General features: G+C 44.3%; 2 protein-coding genes across 11 annotated transcripts in view; one reads left to right on the forward strand and one right to left on the reverse strand.

The window, feature by feature from the left end:
• Positions 1-336: 336 nt before the first annotated feature.
• fam131aa (family with sequence similarity 131 member Aa) lies at positions 337-6,185 on the forward strand. 3 transcript variants are annotated; one of them, XM_086203671.1, is made up of 5 exons: positions 337-557; positions 2,732-2,843; positions 2,979-3,161; positions 4,762-4,893; positions 5,037-6,178. In XM_086203671.1, exons 2-5 carry the CDS (start codon positions 2,753-2,755, stop codon positions 5,573-5,575), a joined length of 945 nt encoding a protein of 314 aa, XP_086059797.1. In that variant the 5' UTR covers positions 337-557; positions 2,732-2,752; the 3' UTR covers positions 5,576-6,178. The 3 variants fall into 3 exon arrangements, with proteins under 3 accessions (XP_086059797.1, XP_086059796.1, XP_086059795.1); XM_086203670.1 differs by lacking the exon at positions 337-557 and adding an exon at positions 2,468-2,581 and having other exon boundaries at positions 4,762-4,881; positions 5,037-6,185; XM_086203669.1 differs by lacking the exon at positions 337-557 and adding an exon at positions 2,468-2,581 and having other exon boundaries at positions 5,037-6,181.
• Positions 6,186-7,000: 815 nt separating this feature from the next.
• The window catches only part of clcn2a (chloride channel, voltage-sensitive 2a), a 44,882-nt gene continuing 38,565 nt past the window's right edge, over positions 7,001-13,317 (reverse strand). For 6 of the 8 annotated variants that reach the window (XM_086203666.1, XM_086203665.1, XM_086203664.1 and 3 more), the window contains 7 exons: positions 13,076-13,187; positions 12,954-13,000; positions 11,320-11,391; positions 10,767-10,805; positions 10,571-10,675; positions 10,048-10,134; positions 7,001-9,943 (listed from right to left, as the gene is read on the reverse strand). In XM_086203666.1, the coding sequence (XP_086059792.1) occupies positions 9,431-9,943; positions 10,048-10,134; positions 10,571-10,675; positions 10,767-10,805; positions 11,320-11,391; positions 12,954-13,000; positions 13,076-13,187 (975 nt within the window). In that variant the 3' untranslated portion in view covers positions 7,001-9,430. The remainder of the gene's footprint in view (positions 9,944-10,047; positions 10,135-10,570; positions 10,676-10,766; positions 10,806-11,319; positions 11,392-12,953; positions 13,001-13,075; positions 13,188-13,317) is intronic. The other 2 variants (XM_086203663.1, XM_086203660.1) reach the window with 1 other exon arrangement.

The raw sequence follows: 13,317 nt of genomic DNA on the forward strand, positions 1-13,317 counted from the left end.
GTTTTCGAGAAGTGTGTGAAGCCTTTTGTTGTTGTCACATTCATGAACAAAGCAGGTCCCACTCTTTTCCTACCGCTCACACGCAGTTGCTCACGTGAAATCTGAGCAGTGTTTGTCGGCTGCCGCCGCTGCGTGCGCTTCCAGGACTGCGGAGGAGAGAGCTGAAGTGATCAGAAATCAACAATGCAGTCTTTGGAGAATTGATGCTGCAGGTCACTGTATCTTGCAGAGGGAGGTGGGGAAGAAGGGGGGAGTTGAGGAGAGGGAGGGGTGTGTGAGTGTGTGTGTGTGTGTGTGGGGGGGGGGGGGGGTTGACACCGCCTTTTGCGTTGATGACGCTCGCCATCGGGAGACATTTGGGCAGCCGATGTAACCCACAAACCCAAGCAATGAAGCCGGAGACGTGATGCTGGAGTCGGGGAAGATGCTGCCGGCGACCGTTTGACATTAAAGCTCCTCTGCAGACCCGCGGGAGGACGAGCTGCGCGATTTAATCTGTTGATCGGATTGGAGACACTTAAGCGCTTTATCATGAGCCCTGGCGGTCCGATCTGCAGGTAGGTACCGAGGGGATCAGTGTAGGCACATGGAGGGGCAGAGAAAGGGCGGTGTGGATGCAGGTATGAGCTCTTGGTATGCAGATGGTTGCCTGGAGACCCGCTGCAGCGTTATTTTCCCCCTCGATAGCTGCAGGTTACAGGCCTGCACCCACCAATGGCGGGGTGATGTTAGTCAGTGAGTCGGCTCTGTTGCTTGAATGCACCAGAAAGAACGACAGCTGCGTTCGACTGCACGTTTGCTTCTCTTGATCCCACTTGTTGGTCATGTATCAGCGCCCCCCCCCCCCCCCCCCCCCACACACACACACACACACACACACGCACACACACACTCCACATCCCCCCGCGGGGACAAACATCTCTGCTGGTTGACATGTTATAGTGTCAGACAGGGCAGGCTAGTTCATCTCTGCAGGGAGAAGACAGGAAGCTCCAAACAACACGCTGCTCACTACATGTAGCATGTTACCATCAGCTAAAGGGAAATATCAAGTCAATCACACAAGGGATGCCATTCTTTTTTTTTCTGAATAGTTTTTAGTGTGTGATTGTTTAAATTTGTGGAAATACTCATTTTTAAGTGGCCATTGGTCTTTTTTTTAATTACAAGTATAAGAAACACTGAAATTCTTAGGAACCAGTGAATGTTTCGCATATTGGCTCGATAAAATAGACCATTATCAAGATAGCTGATGAGCAGACATTCCGTTAAGCTTTATGATGTAATTATTATAGCACTAAAACGGATTTACTGCACCAAAATCTCACACCAGGACGTGAGTTATTGTTGCTTCAAATAAGAGTTGGAAAATTATATTTGAATTGGAAAGAAGAAGAAACATGTCTCCGTCTTTTTTTTTCTCCTGAAATAGTGGTCACGTTAATGTAGTTTTTTTTTTTTCACTAAAAATGAATTAGAGGTGTAACATCAGCCCGTGGGGAAGGAGACTGCATCATATTTAGGGGACACAAACTAAAAAGCTTGAGAAAACACCAGTTTGTAAAATAATCACAACAGATATACTGCCCTTTTAAATAAAACCCATCCATTCGGAGCTGTTTCATGTCATTCTAGAGCTGAGTGTGGTGCTAAAACCCGGGTGTCTGGTGTCTGAGGGAGCCGTGTCGAGCGCCACATGTTCAACATGTTATCAGCGTTGTTGCACGGCTCACGCGTGTGTTTTGCCGCTGCAGCTTCTCTCTGAGGAGAGTGTGAATGTCACACCGAGGGAGACGCTCGCACCAAAATAACCTTCCACTTGCTTCCGACACACGTTTGTCTTTGTCACTGAACCCTGAACTGCAGCCAGGAGACAATGGGCCTCATTCTCTCATTTTTAAAAAAAAAATCTCCTGATTTAGTCTGAGAGGCAGGGAACAAATCCTGATGTGTATTTGTAAGTCTTTGCACCTGACATCTCTCAGTATCTGTATCTCTTCTGGCTGCCGCACACCAAGGTTTGAAAAGAATGTAATGTTACGCAAGGAATTCAATAGATGTGATGAGCACAGTTACAAATAACCCCCAGGCTTCGCTTCCTGTCTGCAAGACTAAATTGAGGGTATAAAAAGTGCTCTCCTGCCTTAGAACGAATCATGAATGAGGCCCTGTCATCCTTCCAGACATCTGTCTAGTCATGCAACAGGTCCCTCGTCTGTGGAAGTACACACTCCGGCGTGCACCATGTACTGCGCAGTATTAGTTAGGTAGTAGTATCACTTTTAATAGGGATCAGCAGCAGCAGCTTTGGGGTGAGCAGGCCTGGCCGGAGCTGCTTACCAGATGCCATATGTCAGCTCTGCCCTCACCTCCTTCAACCCCGGGCCATTCTAACCGGTTTCACTGGCTTACTGTGGCTTTAGCATCTGTGCAGCAAATTTAGGGCATCGCTGTATAACCAGTCCAGCCAAGCTGCGGGCTGTTAGTAGTGTTGGTTTGCTGTGGAGAGACAACATCTCTGTCCACCATGAGGCTGACATCCAGGAGTAGAGAGAGAAGGGAGAGACACAAGGAGGAAGAGGTAGGGGGAAGATGTTGTTTTTTCTTTTTTAGGTTGATCTGAGGTGAATCGTTTATTTTGAGGTGACAGCAGTGTGTTTGCGGTGTGAGCTGACAAATTTGACACAAAAATAAATGGAAATTTTGTTGCTGCTTTCATCCCTTTTTGCAGGTGAAGTTTGAGGAGAGTGAAATGATTCCGAAATCGGGAAAATCTCCAGCAGATTCAAGGAAAAGTGTCGGCATCCATGAGTTTGCTGCACTTGCCAGATCCTCCTTAAATGGTAATAAACCCCTTTTATTAACCCCCTTTTACATATATATATATATATATATATATATATATATATATATATATATATATATATCTTGAAGATGATTGACTGACTTGAATTACAATTTATGACTTCTCTGTCTAGGCATCTCTCAGGCCGTCAGGGACCATGTGACAAAGCCCACCTCCCTGGCTCAGGGCCGTGTCGCCCACCTCATCGAATGGAAAGGTTGGCCCAAACCTGCGGGCCCCCCTCCTGCTGCCCACTCCCACTTTAGCTCCTACTGCCATCTGACTGAGGGAGAGAAGGAGGCCCGCTTTGCTGCAGGTATCATCGCTGTGACCTTCACTGTCTGTCAGACAACACAGTTTTTCGGTTGAGTTTAAGTAGCTGGTTTGTGTTGGCACGTGCATCCTATTACTTAGCCTGGTTTAGCTGCCGCATCATCTGGATCACTCCCACCTTCTGTCATCCACCTAATCCCTAAAACTCCTGTATGTCAGTGGTTCGCTGCTCCCGCCGCTCCGTCTCCCGGGCGATGGCTCATCTTGGCAGCAGATGGTGGCCTATTAGACGTTCGTCCAAAATACTTCACAGCCCACCGACGGTACAACAGCCCCCTGTTGTTTTGCTGTGACTCATCATCTCTGGCGCCGCTGACATCAGTGTGTTTTGATAGAGAGATTTAGACAGACGGGGGAGGGAGGAGAGCGCTCATGATGAACGTCTACAGTCCATTTTCATCGGTTACACCCTGATCAATAGTGTTCAGTTTAAAGTTTACTCCTGCTTTGAGGGGTTGAAATGATTACGAAAATCCCAAACAAAAACTTCAAAACTATTTCTTACATTTATTTTCAAGTTATCTCAAGTTTATAGTAATTTCAACCTGGATTCTGTAAGAACTCAGTTTTATTTAGAAACCCCTGCGTTTCTGACTGAACTGGGGTCCTGCTCTGACTTTGGTCACTTTAGGTGAGAAACAAAAAAAACAAACAAAACTGGAGCAGAGCATGAGTTCAGACAGGCCACAGAGTCAAACCTGGCTGGCTCTATCAGCTGACCGTCAGCTGTTCCAAGCCGGCCCACTTCAGCTGGCGACCCACTTACCTCCTTCCATCCATCAGCTGATTCTCTTCTACGGACTCCATTGTGTCATTCGGCTCTGACTCAGACGACTTCATTCTTTGTTGAATTTAAATAAATGAGACGCCTCAGTAAAGCTGCTTCCTCTGCTGCCGTCTGCACCGTCACCCCAACTCCTCCCTCACATGTGTTATCTTAGACTCAGGCCTGATGTGGGTGCTGCTCTCCCTGCCGTTATCTTTCCATTTATGCATATGGAAGGGTTTGGAGGTTGCAGACCAACTATACTGTTCGTTTAAATCTACTGAAACTAGGTTTTCATTGTGATTAAGTGCTTGATTGAACACTAATCACAGTGCGGTGTTCAGTCTTGAGCGTGTTCGGATAAGAAGCGGCAGGTGATGCACCAGATGACCCAACGCAGAGATGTCTCATGAAGAAATATAAAATATAATCTTTAACAAAAATGAGGAATATAAATTTATTATACACACAAGAAGATGCTGCATCCAAGAGAGAAAATGTGTTGAAATAAATTTTGCATGTTAATAGATTATCATGGCTTCATTATTAAAGTATGAGGAGATGTGACTATAATCACAATTTTCGAATTAAATCAGAATGAAAAGGAAATGGCATTAGAATTAATAGCAGCGGTGTGTGTGTGTATGTGTGTGTGTGTGTGTGTGTGTGTGTGTGTATGTGTGTGTGTGTGTGTGTGTGTGTGTGTGTGTGTGTAGGGGAGTGAACTGGTGTTGAAGTGGTCACAGCCACTGATGAAGCTCTTCATTGGAGGGGTTTCTAACGGTTATAACCTGGGTGTGATTTGTGTCCCTGGCAGGAGTGGCTGAGCAGTTTGCCATTGCCGAGGCTAAACTGCGCGCCTGGGCGTCCATGGATGATGAAGATGAGGATGACTCCAACGATGAGGAAACGAACGGACCAACTAGCACCCTCTCCAGTCAGTGCTCAGGTACCAACATCTCATACTTTCATCTCATTCCATCTTATTCTAGTCATCTTTTTCATCCATGACTCATAAACCCCCCCATCTTCCCATCTCTCCCTGATGATCCATCCATCTCCAGGTGTTCTGACTCTTTGCTCCTCCCTCAGACGCCGCCATGCCCAAGCCTACATCCGCAGCGCTATGCCAGCCTGAGGTGGACAGCAGCGAGCCTTCCTCCTTCGACAGTCCCCTGGGCTCCAGCCGTGGCAACTGCCTGCTCTCTGGTCAGCCTGGGTCTGACCCACATTCATCTCAAACCATCTCACCCACTCTACCCAGCGACTGCATGAGCCTGGAGGAAAAGGAGGAAGAGGAAGAGGAGGAGGAGGGTCAGGAGGAGCAGCTGGTGTCTCTGCAGGAGGAGCATGGCGAGGTTTGCATCCACCACAAGCCGGAGTTTAGGCCTCGGGGGAGAAGCAGCCGCTTTGACTCCTGCTACTCCACCTCTCACTCCGAGTCTCCAGGAGAGGAGGAGGAGGAAGATGAGGAGGAGGAAGGCAGCGTGTTCCATGAGGTCCGGGTGTGGCACTGCAGCCCGAGGGGTTTCTTCTCTGACCGCGCTTCTTCTGGGGTTGCGTCATTTGATGAGGAGGAAGAGAGGGAGGAAGAGGAAGAGAACAAGGAAGAGAAAGAGTATTTGCTGTGATGTGTCGTCCATCTTTCTGTCTCCCTCAAGTGTGTATTGATTCTGGATATGATGTCATCTGTTCTGCTTTTACTGTTCAGTCTCTCCACCTCCTTTTTCCTTCATCTCATCTACTTGCTGCCTTCTCTCTCTCTCTCTCTCTCTCTCTCTCTCTCTCTCTCTCTCTCTCATCCTCCAGGCCTTTCATGTTCTGACCATTGCTGCTGTAAACACTATACATTCATACATATATTTCAACCAGAATGTAAAACTGTTGTTCAGACTGAGTTTTGTACATTTTTGTGAAGTGTTGCTATTGCATTGTTTTTTCTATGGGTATTTTGTAGTGGTTTATTCTGGGTCACGCCGTGTCATGTGGGTCGGGATGTTTGATACTGAGTGTCTGAATGTCCTGCGTGTATAAATATGAGTTTTTTTGAAACAAGTTTCCTCGTCTTTTTTTTTTTTATCCAGACATCATGGAAGACACAAGAGCTCACTTTTCAAGGTCTTTAAAACCGAATCATTCACTCATGTACAAAAACATGTTCATGTTCTCTGAAAAATAACGATGGCTGTTGATTTCAAATGCATATATCTCCTATGTACATACATTTCATCCGTATATTTTATATGTACAAAGCATATACAGGCCAGCGCCATATAAAGGGAAATACTACAGACTTATTGCTTAACTAGATACGCTTATATACACTACATTTGTTATCTTATATGGCGAGCACTACTTCACATTCTAAATGCAAAAAAAAAAAAAAGTTCATAATAAATCATTACACAAACGTTTACAGACAAAAAAAAAAGAGCCCGGATAGGTGTTAAAATACGGCTCCAAAAAAACCTCTAGAGAAATAAAAACAAACAAAACTTCCATTAATTTTGTGATATTTGACTGAACAGGGTAACACACACACACACACACACACACACACACACACACACACACACACACACACACTTTGCTCGACGACAGTTTTTTTTTGGACTTGTGGGTACCGATGTGCTTTGAACAGGAGTTAACACTGTCGTATTTATAAAGGCCAGGCTGGATTACATGTTCTCTGTCATAAGAATACGTGTAACATATCATCAGGGTGTCGATATCTACAGGCCACATACATTTATGTGTGCATATAGGTGTGTGTGTTTTTGTGTGTTCTGTACAGTAACCTATCCACGACGTCGAGGCAGTTCATAGAAATAAGAGCTCCAACAGGACGAGGCTGAACGTCGCCCACTAATTTAAATCAGCCCCCTAACAGCCACACGAGGCTACATGTGCCGTAAATTATAATCATGGTATTTACAATGTGCTTCAATTATCCAGAGCCCTGTAGGTCTACTAAGCTTGGTGGAAGCTGCCTTTGTTATTTGTGGATCCCAGTTGGTTCTGGATCCAATGGGGGGGGGGGGGGGGGGGGGCTGATATGGATGTGTGACTATTTGGTATTAAAATAAAATAAAAAATACTGGGGTATTTTGGAGAAACCCTGCCAAGACTGCAGTGTAAACAATTAGTCTGGACAAACTAACGACGGCGCTGTTGACATTAAATCACTATTACCGCATTATTACTTGAAATATATTGCATATCAGGTGCAGTATAGTAGTATAAATAAACCACCATATATATATATATATATATCTATCTCTCTCTCTCTAAATACATATATATATATATATATAAACACACACACATATATATATCTACGTGTATATATATGTGTGTGTGTATATATATATGTATACGTCATAATAACATTCTTTAGTTGTGACCCAGTGCAGTGCGAGAGAATAGGTAGTGTTACTATTTGTTCTTCTGTGCTTTCTTCTCCCTCTGTGGCTCCTTTTATTTCATGTCTTTCATTCCTCTGTGTGTCTGGTGTCTTTACAGGATCTTAGTTTGGCAAATGATGTTTAAAGGTCCAGACCAGATTTGGAGGATGAAGGGAAACATGTCAACAATTCACACACACGCATGCACACGCACGCACACGCACGCACACACACTTTAAGAATGGGGCTGGTGATACATGAATCTGTAAAAGACATCATGAATCAATCAAAACTGACAATAAATCCACCCTACTGTCTGATTAGTCTGACCTTTGACCTTTGGAGTAGGAACTGTTTCATTGTGTGACAGTTAAGTTAATACTGGTATTAAATATCCCGCCTGCTAATTCTGAGGCTGGTAATACACACTCATGCACCAAATGTGTGTTACTTCACTGCTAAAAATAGGACTGAACAAGTGCACTACTTGTTACTGTTGACTACTACAAACAACAGGTGTCGAGCTTTTTGGAGGGGGAGTCTCTTTCGTGATAAATATGAAAAGATGAGTGGGAGCCAGAGACTTGAGGCATCTGTATGCTTCAGACTGTCAGGTGGTGCTACACCTTCGTGATGCTGCAACAACTTTTTAACCCCACTACCCAGCAGTCACCATCTCTTCACAGACATCGAAGGTGAGAAAGTATCACTCCATGCCTCGTTCCCCACACACCTCCCCTTCTGTGATGCTCAGTCTTTTTCTGCTTGCCTTTAAAGATATTTGAAAACAAGCTAGCGCCGGTCCTGTCTTACAACAGGTGAGAGTGAGTCACAGTAGCGCGTCAAAGCCCCAAATCCCATTTCCAGTATGGAAAAATAACCCCCGAAACCCCTTTAAACAGAGAGGAAATTCATTTAAACTCTTGAATTTTTTCAAACGCATTCTGTCCAGTTCCTTCTTCACCCCAACCAACAGAACGCTCGCATTACTTCTGCTGCAGCGACCTGCCGGTCTACCTGAAGCCGGTGAACAGAACCCAGAGGTATCACTGACAGTGCTGGAGCTACCTTATTTGCATGCCTGTGACTGTGTGCTCACACTGAAAGATTCATGAGCGACAAAAGCAATGGGGCTGTCATTTATTTCCAATGACAGCTGGCGACACAGGGCTTCGGACGCAGTCAGCAGCGAGCAGCATGGCAACGGCAGCGGTGAGTTGTGGTTGAGGGGAGTAAAACTTTATGAAAAATAACAGCAGAGCTGCTGAAATTGTAAACAATAGCAGATCAGGATTTCTTTTTTTTTTTACATCTTGACAATACATAAGAAACTGAAGACTGCAGTGATCAGTGTGAACTGTACAAATACTTCATGGTCACTTTTTGTATACTATACATATAAACAAACAAAAAGAAACACACGGAGGAATTTCTTTGGGACACAATATATTCCCAAAAGACATTTCAGCTAATTCTTGATGTCACGCCAAATTGAGAGAGTGTATGTGTTAGCATTCATGTCAAATTCATAGCCATTCTGCCAAAGCTTGATATTGGCCACAACCAAAAATGATGTCATCTGCATTGCATAAACGGCCCGAGCACCCACTGGTGATCAGGAATCTTTCTGATGGAGCTCACAGTTACGGTTACTTCTGTTTGATAACTTAGCGTTTCAAGTTAATGTGATGGGATGATACAACGCTGCCCCGTAGTGGACTGGAGCGCAACGCACAAGGCACTAGCTCGTTTTCAAAGTCACACAATGTACCTTTAAATGAAGCCGGTTAATTAAAATAAGCTTTTCCTGACATGTTTGAGTAACAGTGAGATTCACTTACTGAACCCTTAAATATCTTGTTTTGGTATTTTGAGGGTTTTTGTTGAAAACTATGTGGACAAAATAACACCAGACCCATCCTTTAAACAGGCATTAAAACACAACATATCCTGTAATCACCAACATTACACACATACACACACACACACACACACAGAGTCAGGTATCTAGGCTGGACTTGAGTCTTCTACAAATGTCAGAAATGTCAACAATCATGAGGTGACAGTATTGATCCCCTCTGATCATTCTGATTGATCTTCATGACTCGGGCTACCTGATCCCTCAGGTTCTGATTGGTCCTTGCTCAGAGGTGGACTCCCCTTTTCCTGCTCTGTTTCATCTGGTTCAGGGGTGTGACTGGGTGGGTCATAGTCACAGGCCAGTTCTGATTCCTCAGTGTGGGAGGGACTGCAGTCAAAAGTAAATTCTGATTGGTCCTCTGTGAACGATGGGCTTTCCTGAAGTACCAGCTCGGACAAGGGATTTGTGATGTCACTAGTGCTGGTTTCAAACTGCAAATTCGATTGGTCCGAGTAGTTGACAGGCATCTCTTTGTATGCAACATCTGGCTGGTCCTGCACATCAGGACGGTTGGGTTCCCGTGGCAACGAGAGTCCCCTGTGGCGGATGCACAGCTTGTGGAGTTCTGTTACCTCCGATACATTTGCTGTGTTTCCGCTGTCACGGAAACTGGCCAAAGGAGGGCGCACTTTCACTCCAGTCACTGTCACTGAGCCCTCTATGGCCTTACGGAGCTTGAGGTATTTGAGAACCATCAACGGGAGGAGGAAGAAAAGAAGAAAGACAATGAGCATCATAATCATCACAGTCAGGTCTCAGAAACGTTAGTAAACCACACCTCTTTGAGAGAGACGACTCCAACCAGACGTCCCATGCTGGTCACGTAGGCGTGGTCCAGACCCAGCAGAGAGAAGATGGTGTGAGTCTGACGAGAAGAAGAGACAATCCTGACTCAAGATCAGACAACATTCAAGACAAAGGTGGGGGGGTTGTTGCCAAGGATGACATCATCCCCACAGGTGTAATAAAAACGGAAAAGGAAAGATCATTCCTCTTTAATTTTGCAAGATGTCAGATTCAGCCATAAATAGTCCTATTAGTCAGAATCAAAATATCAGGCAACACTAGTGAGGGTTTCACTGGGGTCGCAGCGATTCACTACACAAGCTACACTCAATTCGCTTGATCCACATTTCCTGTTCTATGCAAATATGTAAATATTGACTCACACTTTCAGAAATTAATGTGAATTACAACATTTTTTTGCAATTTACTGAGAATTTATTGTTAAATCATCAAGAAGAAAACTGGTCATTTAAAAATGACAGGTTTTAACAGGATGTCTTTCATTGATTTTGTACCTTGTGCAGGGATGTTTGCTCCACCAGCTGGAAGGGTGCAGGGTCTATCTTGCAGTTCTTGAAATCCACCGGCTCGTCAAGCTGCTGCTCCTCCCACTCCGCTATCTGGGATGAGAGGCGACACGTCAGACATCACAAGAACTACAAGCCACTAAACAATGTAAGTCTTCAAACTCTCTGTTCCATAATTCCTCACCTCGGTTGGGGTCATACAGTCTTCTACCTCAGTAGAGTCCTGAAGAGATTCAATTAGATACAAAATTTCCCAATTAAAACACAAAGTTTAATATCAGAATAGTGTATCAATTGATGTGCCTCAGTGTTACATGCAAAACTTCTAAAACTGCAGGTTAATAAATCATCGTCTCTCCCTGAGGTTTAATATTGAATTGTAATTGTAATGTGGGACAAACAAGCATCAAGGGTAACAAATATAAAAATCCTAGCTTACAGAATCCTAAATGGAGAATAGAAATTAAACCTTTACCACAAACACACATCCACACCTCTCTATCTTTCCATCTCTCTCTCTCTCTCTCTCTCTCTCTCTCTCTCTCTCACACACACACACACACACACACACACACACACACACACACAAACACACACTTTCCCTCGCTCTCTCTGTAAAGAAGCCATTCTAAAGCTTTGGTTGGTGCACCACAAACATTTTGGTCCAGCACTTACTACGTACATGTTGCAGGGCAACGGTTACTAGGCAACAGTCTCTAGGCGGCAGACAATCTTACCGCCATGGAGATCCTCACTCGTTTGGGCTTGGGCTTTCTTTTTTCAGGAGGAGCCGGCCCAGCCGGGCTCTTCTAGCCAGGAAGAGAAGGCATCAACACAGCACAACATAAGCACAGCGTCAGAGACAGCAGACACTTTCACTCTCTTTCATGGTCACCGCAACACCTCCGTCTGACTTCTGCGGTCACGTGAGCACAATGATGCTGAAAAGCTATAATTACTACAGCACAGATAAAGGTGAGGGCACAGAATCTACATCGAAAGCCAACATTAATGTGAAACCGGATGATAAACACACCACCAGAAAAATGGCTTCTTGAACACTGTCAGTTTTAGTATTTTTGCAATCATGTAAAAGTTGGTTTGATAGGGACTTTGGAGGGATAGCTCGCCCAACAGAGAAAGGCACTGCTGCAGTGTCACAGGGAAGGGCAGTGTAGTAATCTTCCAAACAACTGAAGTGAATCGAGATGAATTTTAAAACACCAACAACAAAAATTGAAGGATGGAGGCATTTTGAATTTTTCAAAACTTCAGTTTCAGAACTGTGCACTTCAGTGGTTTGTTTGACCACTGCAACACCTTTTCATGTGAAACACCAGCATTGTTTTACTGATTATAAAAAAAATCCCCACAAATTCCATCAACATCAGGTGAGAAGATGACATCGGTTTTTTTTTTGTTTTTTTTTTGGTGAACTGCCCCTTTAAAGATTGAAAAATGGCTGCAACACTGAAAGGATTTTGCTCCAGTTCCTCCTTGAAGGTTCTGTATATAAATGGCACCCAAAGCAAGGAGTGGGGCCTTTAAAGGAGGCACAGAGTCATTACACATGAGCCATCATCGGGTAAAAACACGTACTTGGTTAGGTATTTTTTTCTCATATATTTGTCTCCTTTGTCAAATAAATCTCTACTTTCTATGAGCGTACTCTACTTCCATGTGTGTAATTCTACATCATTTTCATGTCCACTCACATTATCTAAATTACTGCCTATGGTGTACATCATCACTATTATAGCAAAGTAAACTCGCTCTGCCTGAACCCGCACCGCTTCTTTTAAATCTGCTCTTCAGTGTACTCTGCACTTGAACTCAGTGGAATGACAAATTAGATTTAACTTCATGTATATTAGCATGTTAGCACAGCAACATACTCAACATAGACGTCATACATATTTGTGTTTATAGTGACAAACAGGAGGTTATTGACAAAGTTGCACCAATGCATTTTAACTCGTTTGTGCTCTGATTTGACGCTACATCGATCTAAATGAAATATTTTATATATACGTTTCTGTTTTTATCGTCACACTACGCAACGCCTTTCAAGTGTTCATTTCAACAAATTAATCAAAAATACTAAAGAGTGGATGTTCAAAAACCTGGCAGCGATTGCGATGTATTGTGAAGGGTGGGGGGGTCGCGGGTGAGACTGCTACATTTAAAAAATAAAAGCCACAGAATGACATCACACAGGAAAGCCTGCTGCCTGTGGGTGGTTCGGAGCAGCGAGAGGAGGACGGCATATGCGTGGACGCAGAGAGAGCACACACACACCCTCACAGTATGTGTCACAGTCACACGGTACATTAGCACCCACAGATCCTTGTGTCGTCGCTCGTTCACTCACCTCCAGCAGCTCCTTCTCTTGGTCGACGCTGGAGAGGGTCTGAGAGCCTCCGAGAGAAACAAAAGTCTTTCAGAAATGTTGCATGTGTCTAATAAATGTGTTTTTGTGTAAAATGCACGTACTATTTGTTGTCTCTGTGTTGCTGATCGCAGATACGGTTTTTAATGCAGATTTCAGAGGAAGTTGAACATTGGACACCACTGGGCTGAAGGAGGCTGACTCCTCTGTGGAGATCTAGAGGGAAAGTATATTAACAAAGGCAGCCACACACACACACACACACACACACACACACACACACACACACACACACACACACACACAAAAGAGACAAATACAAAGCAACATGCAACAAACAAGACAG

The sequence above is a fragment of the Aulostomus chinensis genome, chromosome 5, assembly GCF_037954235.1.
Source record: "Aulostomus chinensis isolate RoL2024-O1b breed Wild chromosome 5, RoL_Achi_v1.0, whole genome shotgun sequence".
NCBI lineage: Eukaryota > Metazoa > Chordata > Actinopteri > Syngnathiformes > Aulostomidae > Aulostomus > Aulostomus chinensis.

Bases quoted from the DNA above. Each gene is read 5' to 3' on its own strand.
- fam131aa (XM_086203669.1), top strand. From the start codon at position 2,528: ATGAGGCTGACATCCAGGAGTAGAGAGAGAAGGGAGAGACACAAGGAG. The intron at 3,162-4,761 runs GTATCATCGCTG...TGTCCCTGGCAG, and splicing joins GGAGGCCCGCTTTGCTGCAG to GAGTGGCTGAGCAGTTTGCC. The intron at 4,894-5,036 runs GTACCAACATCT...CTCCTCCCTCAG, and splicing joins CCTCTCCAGTCAGTGCTCAG to ACGCCGCCATGCCCAAGCCT.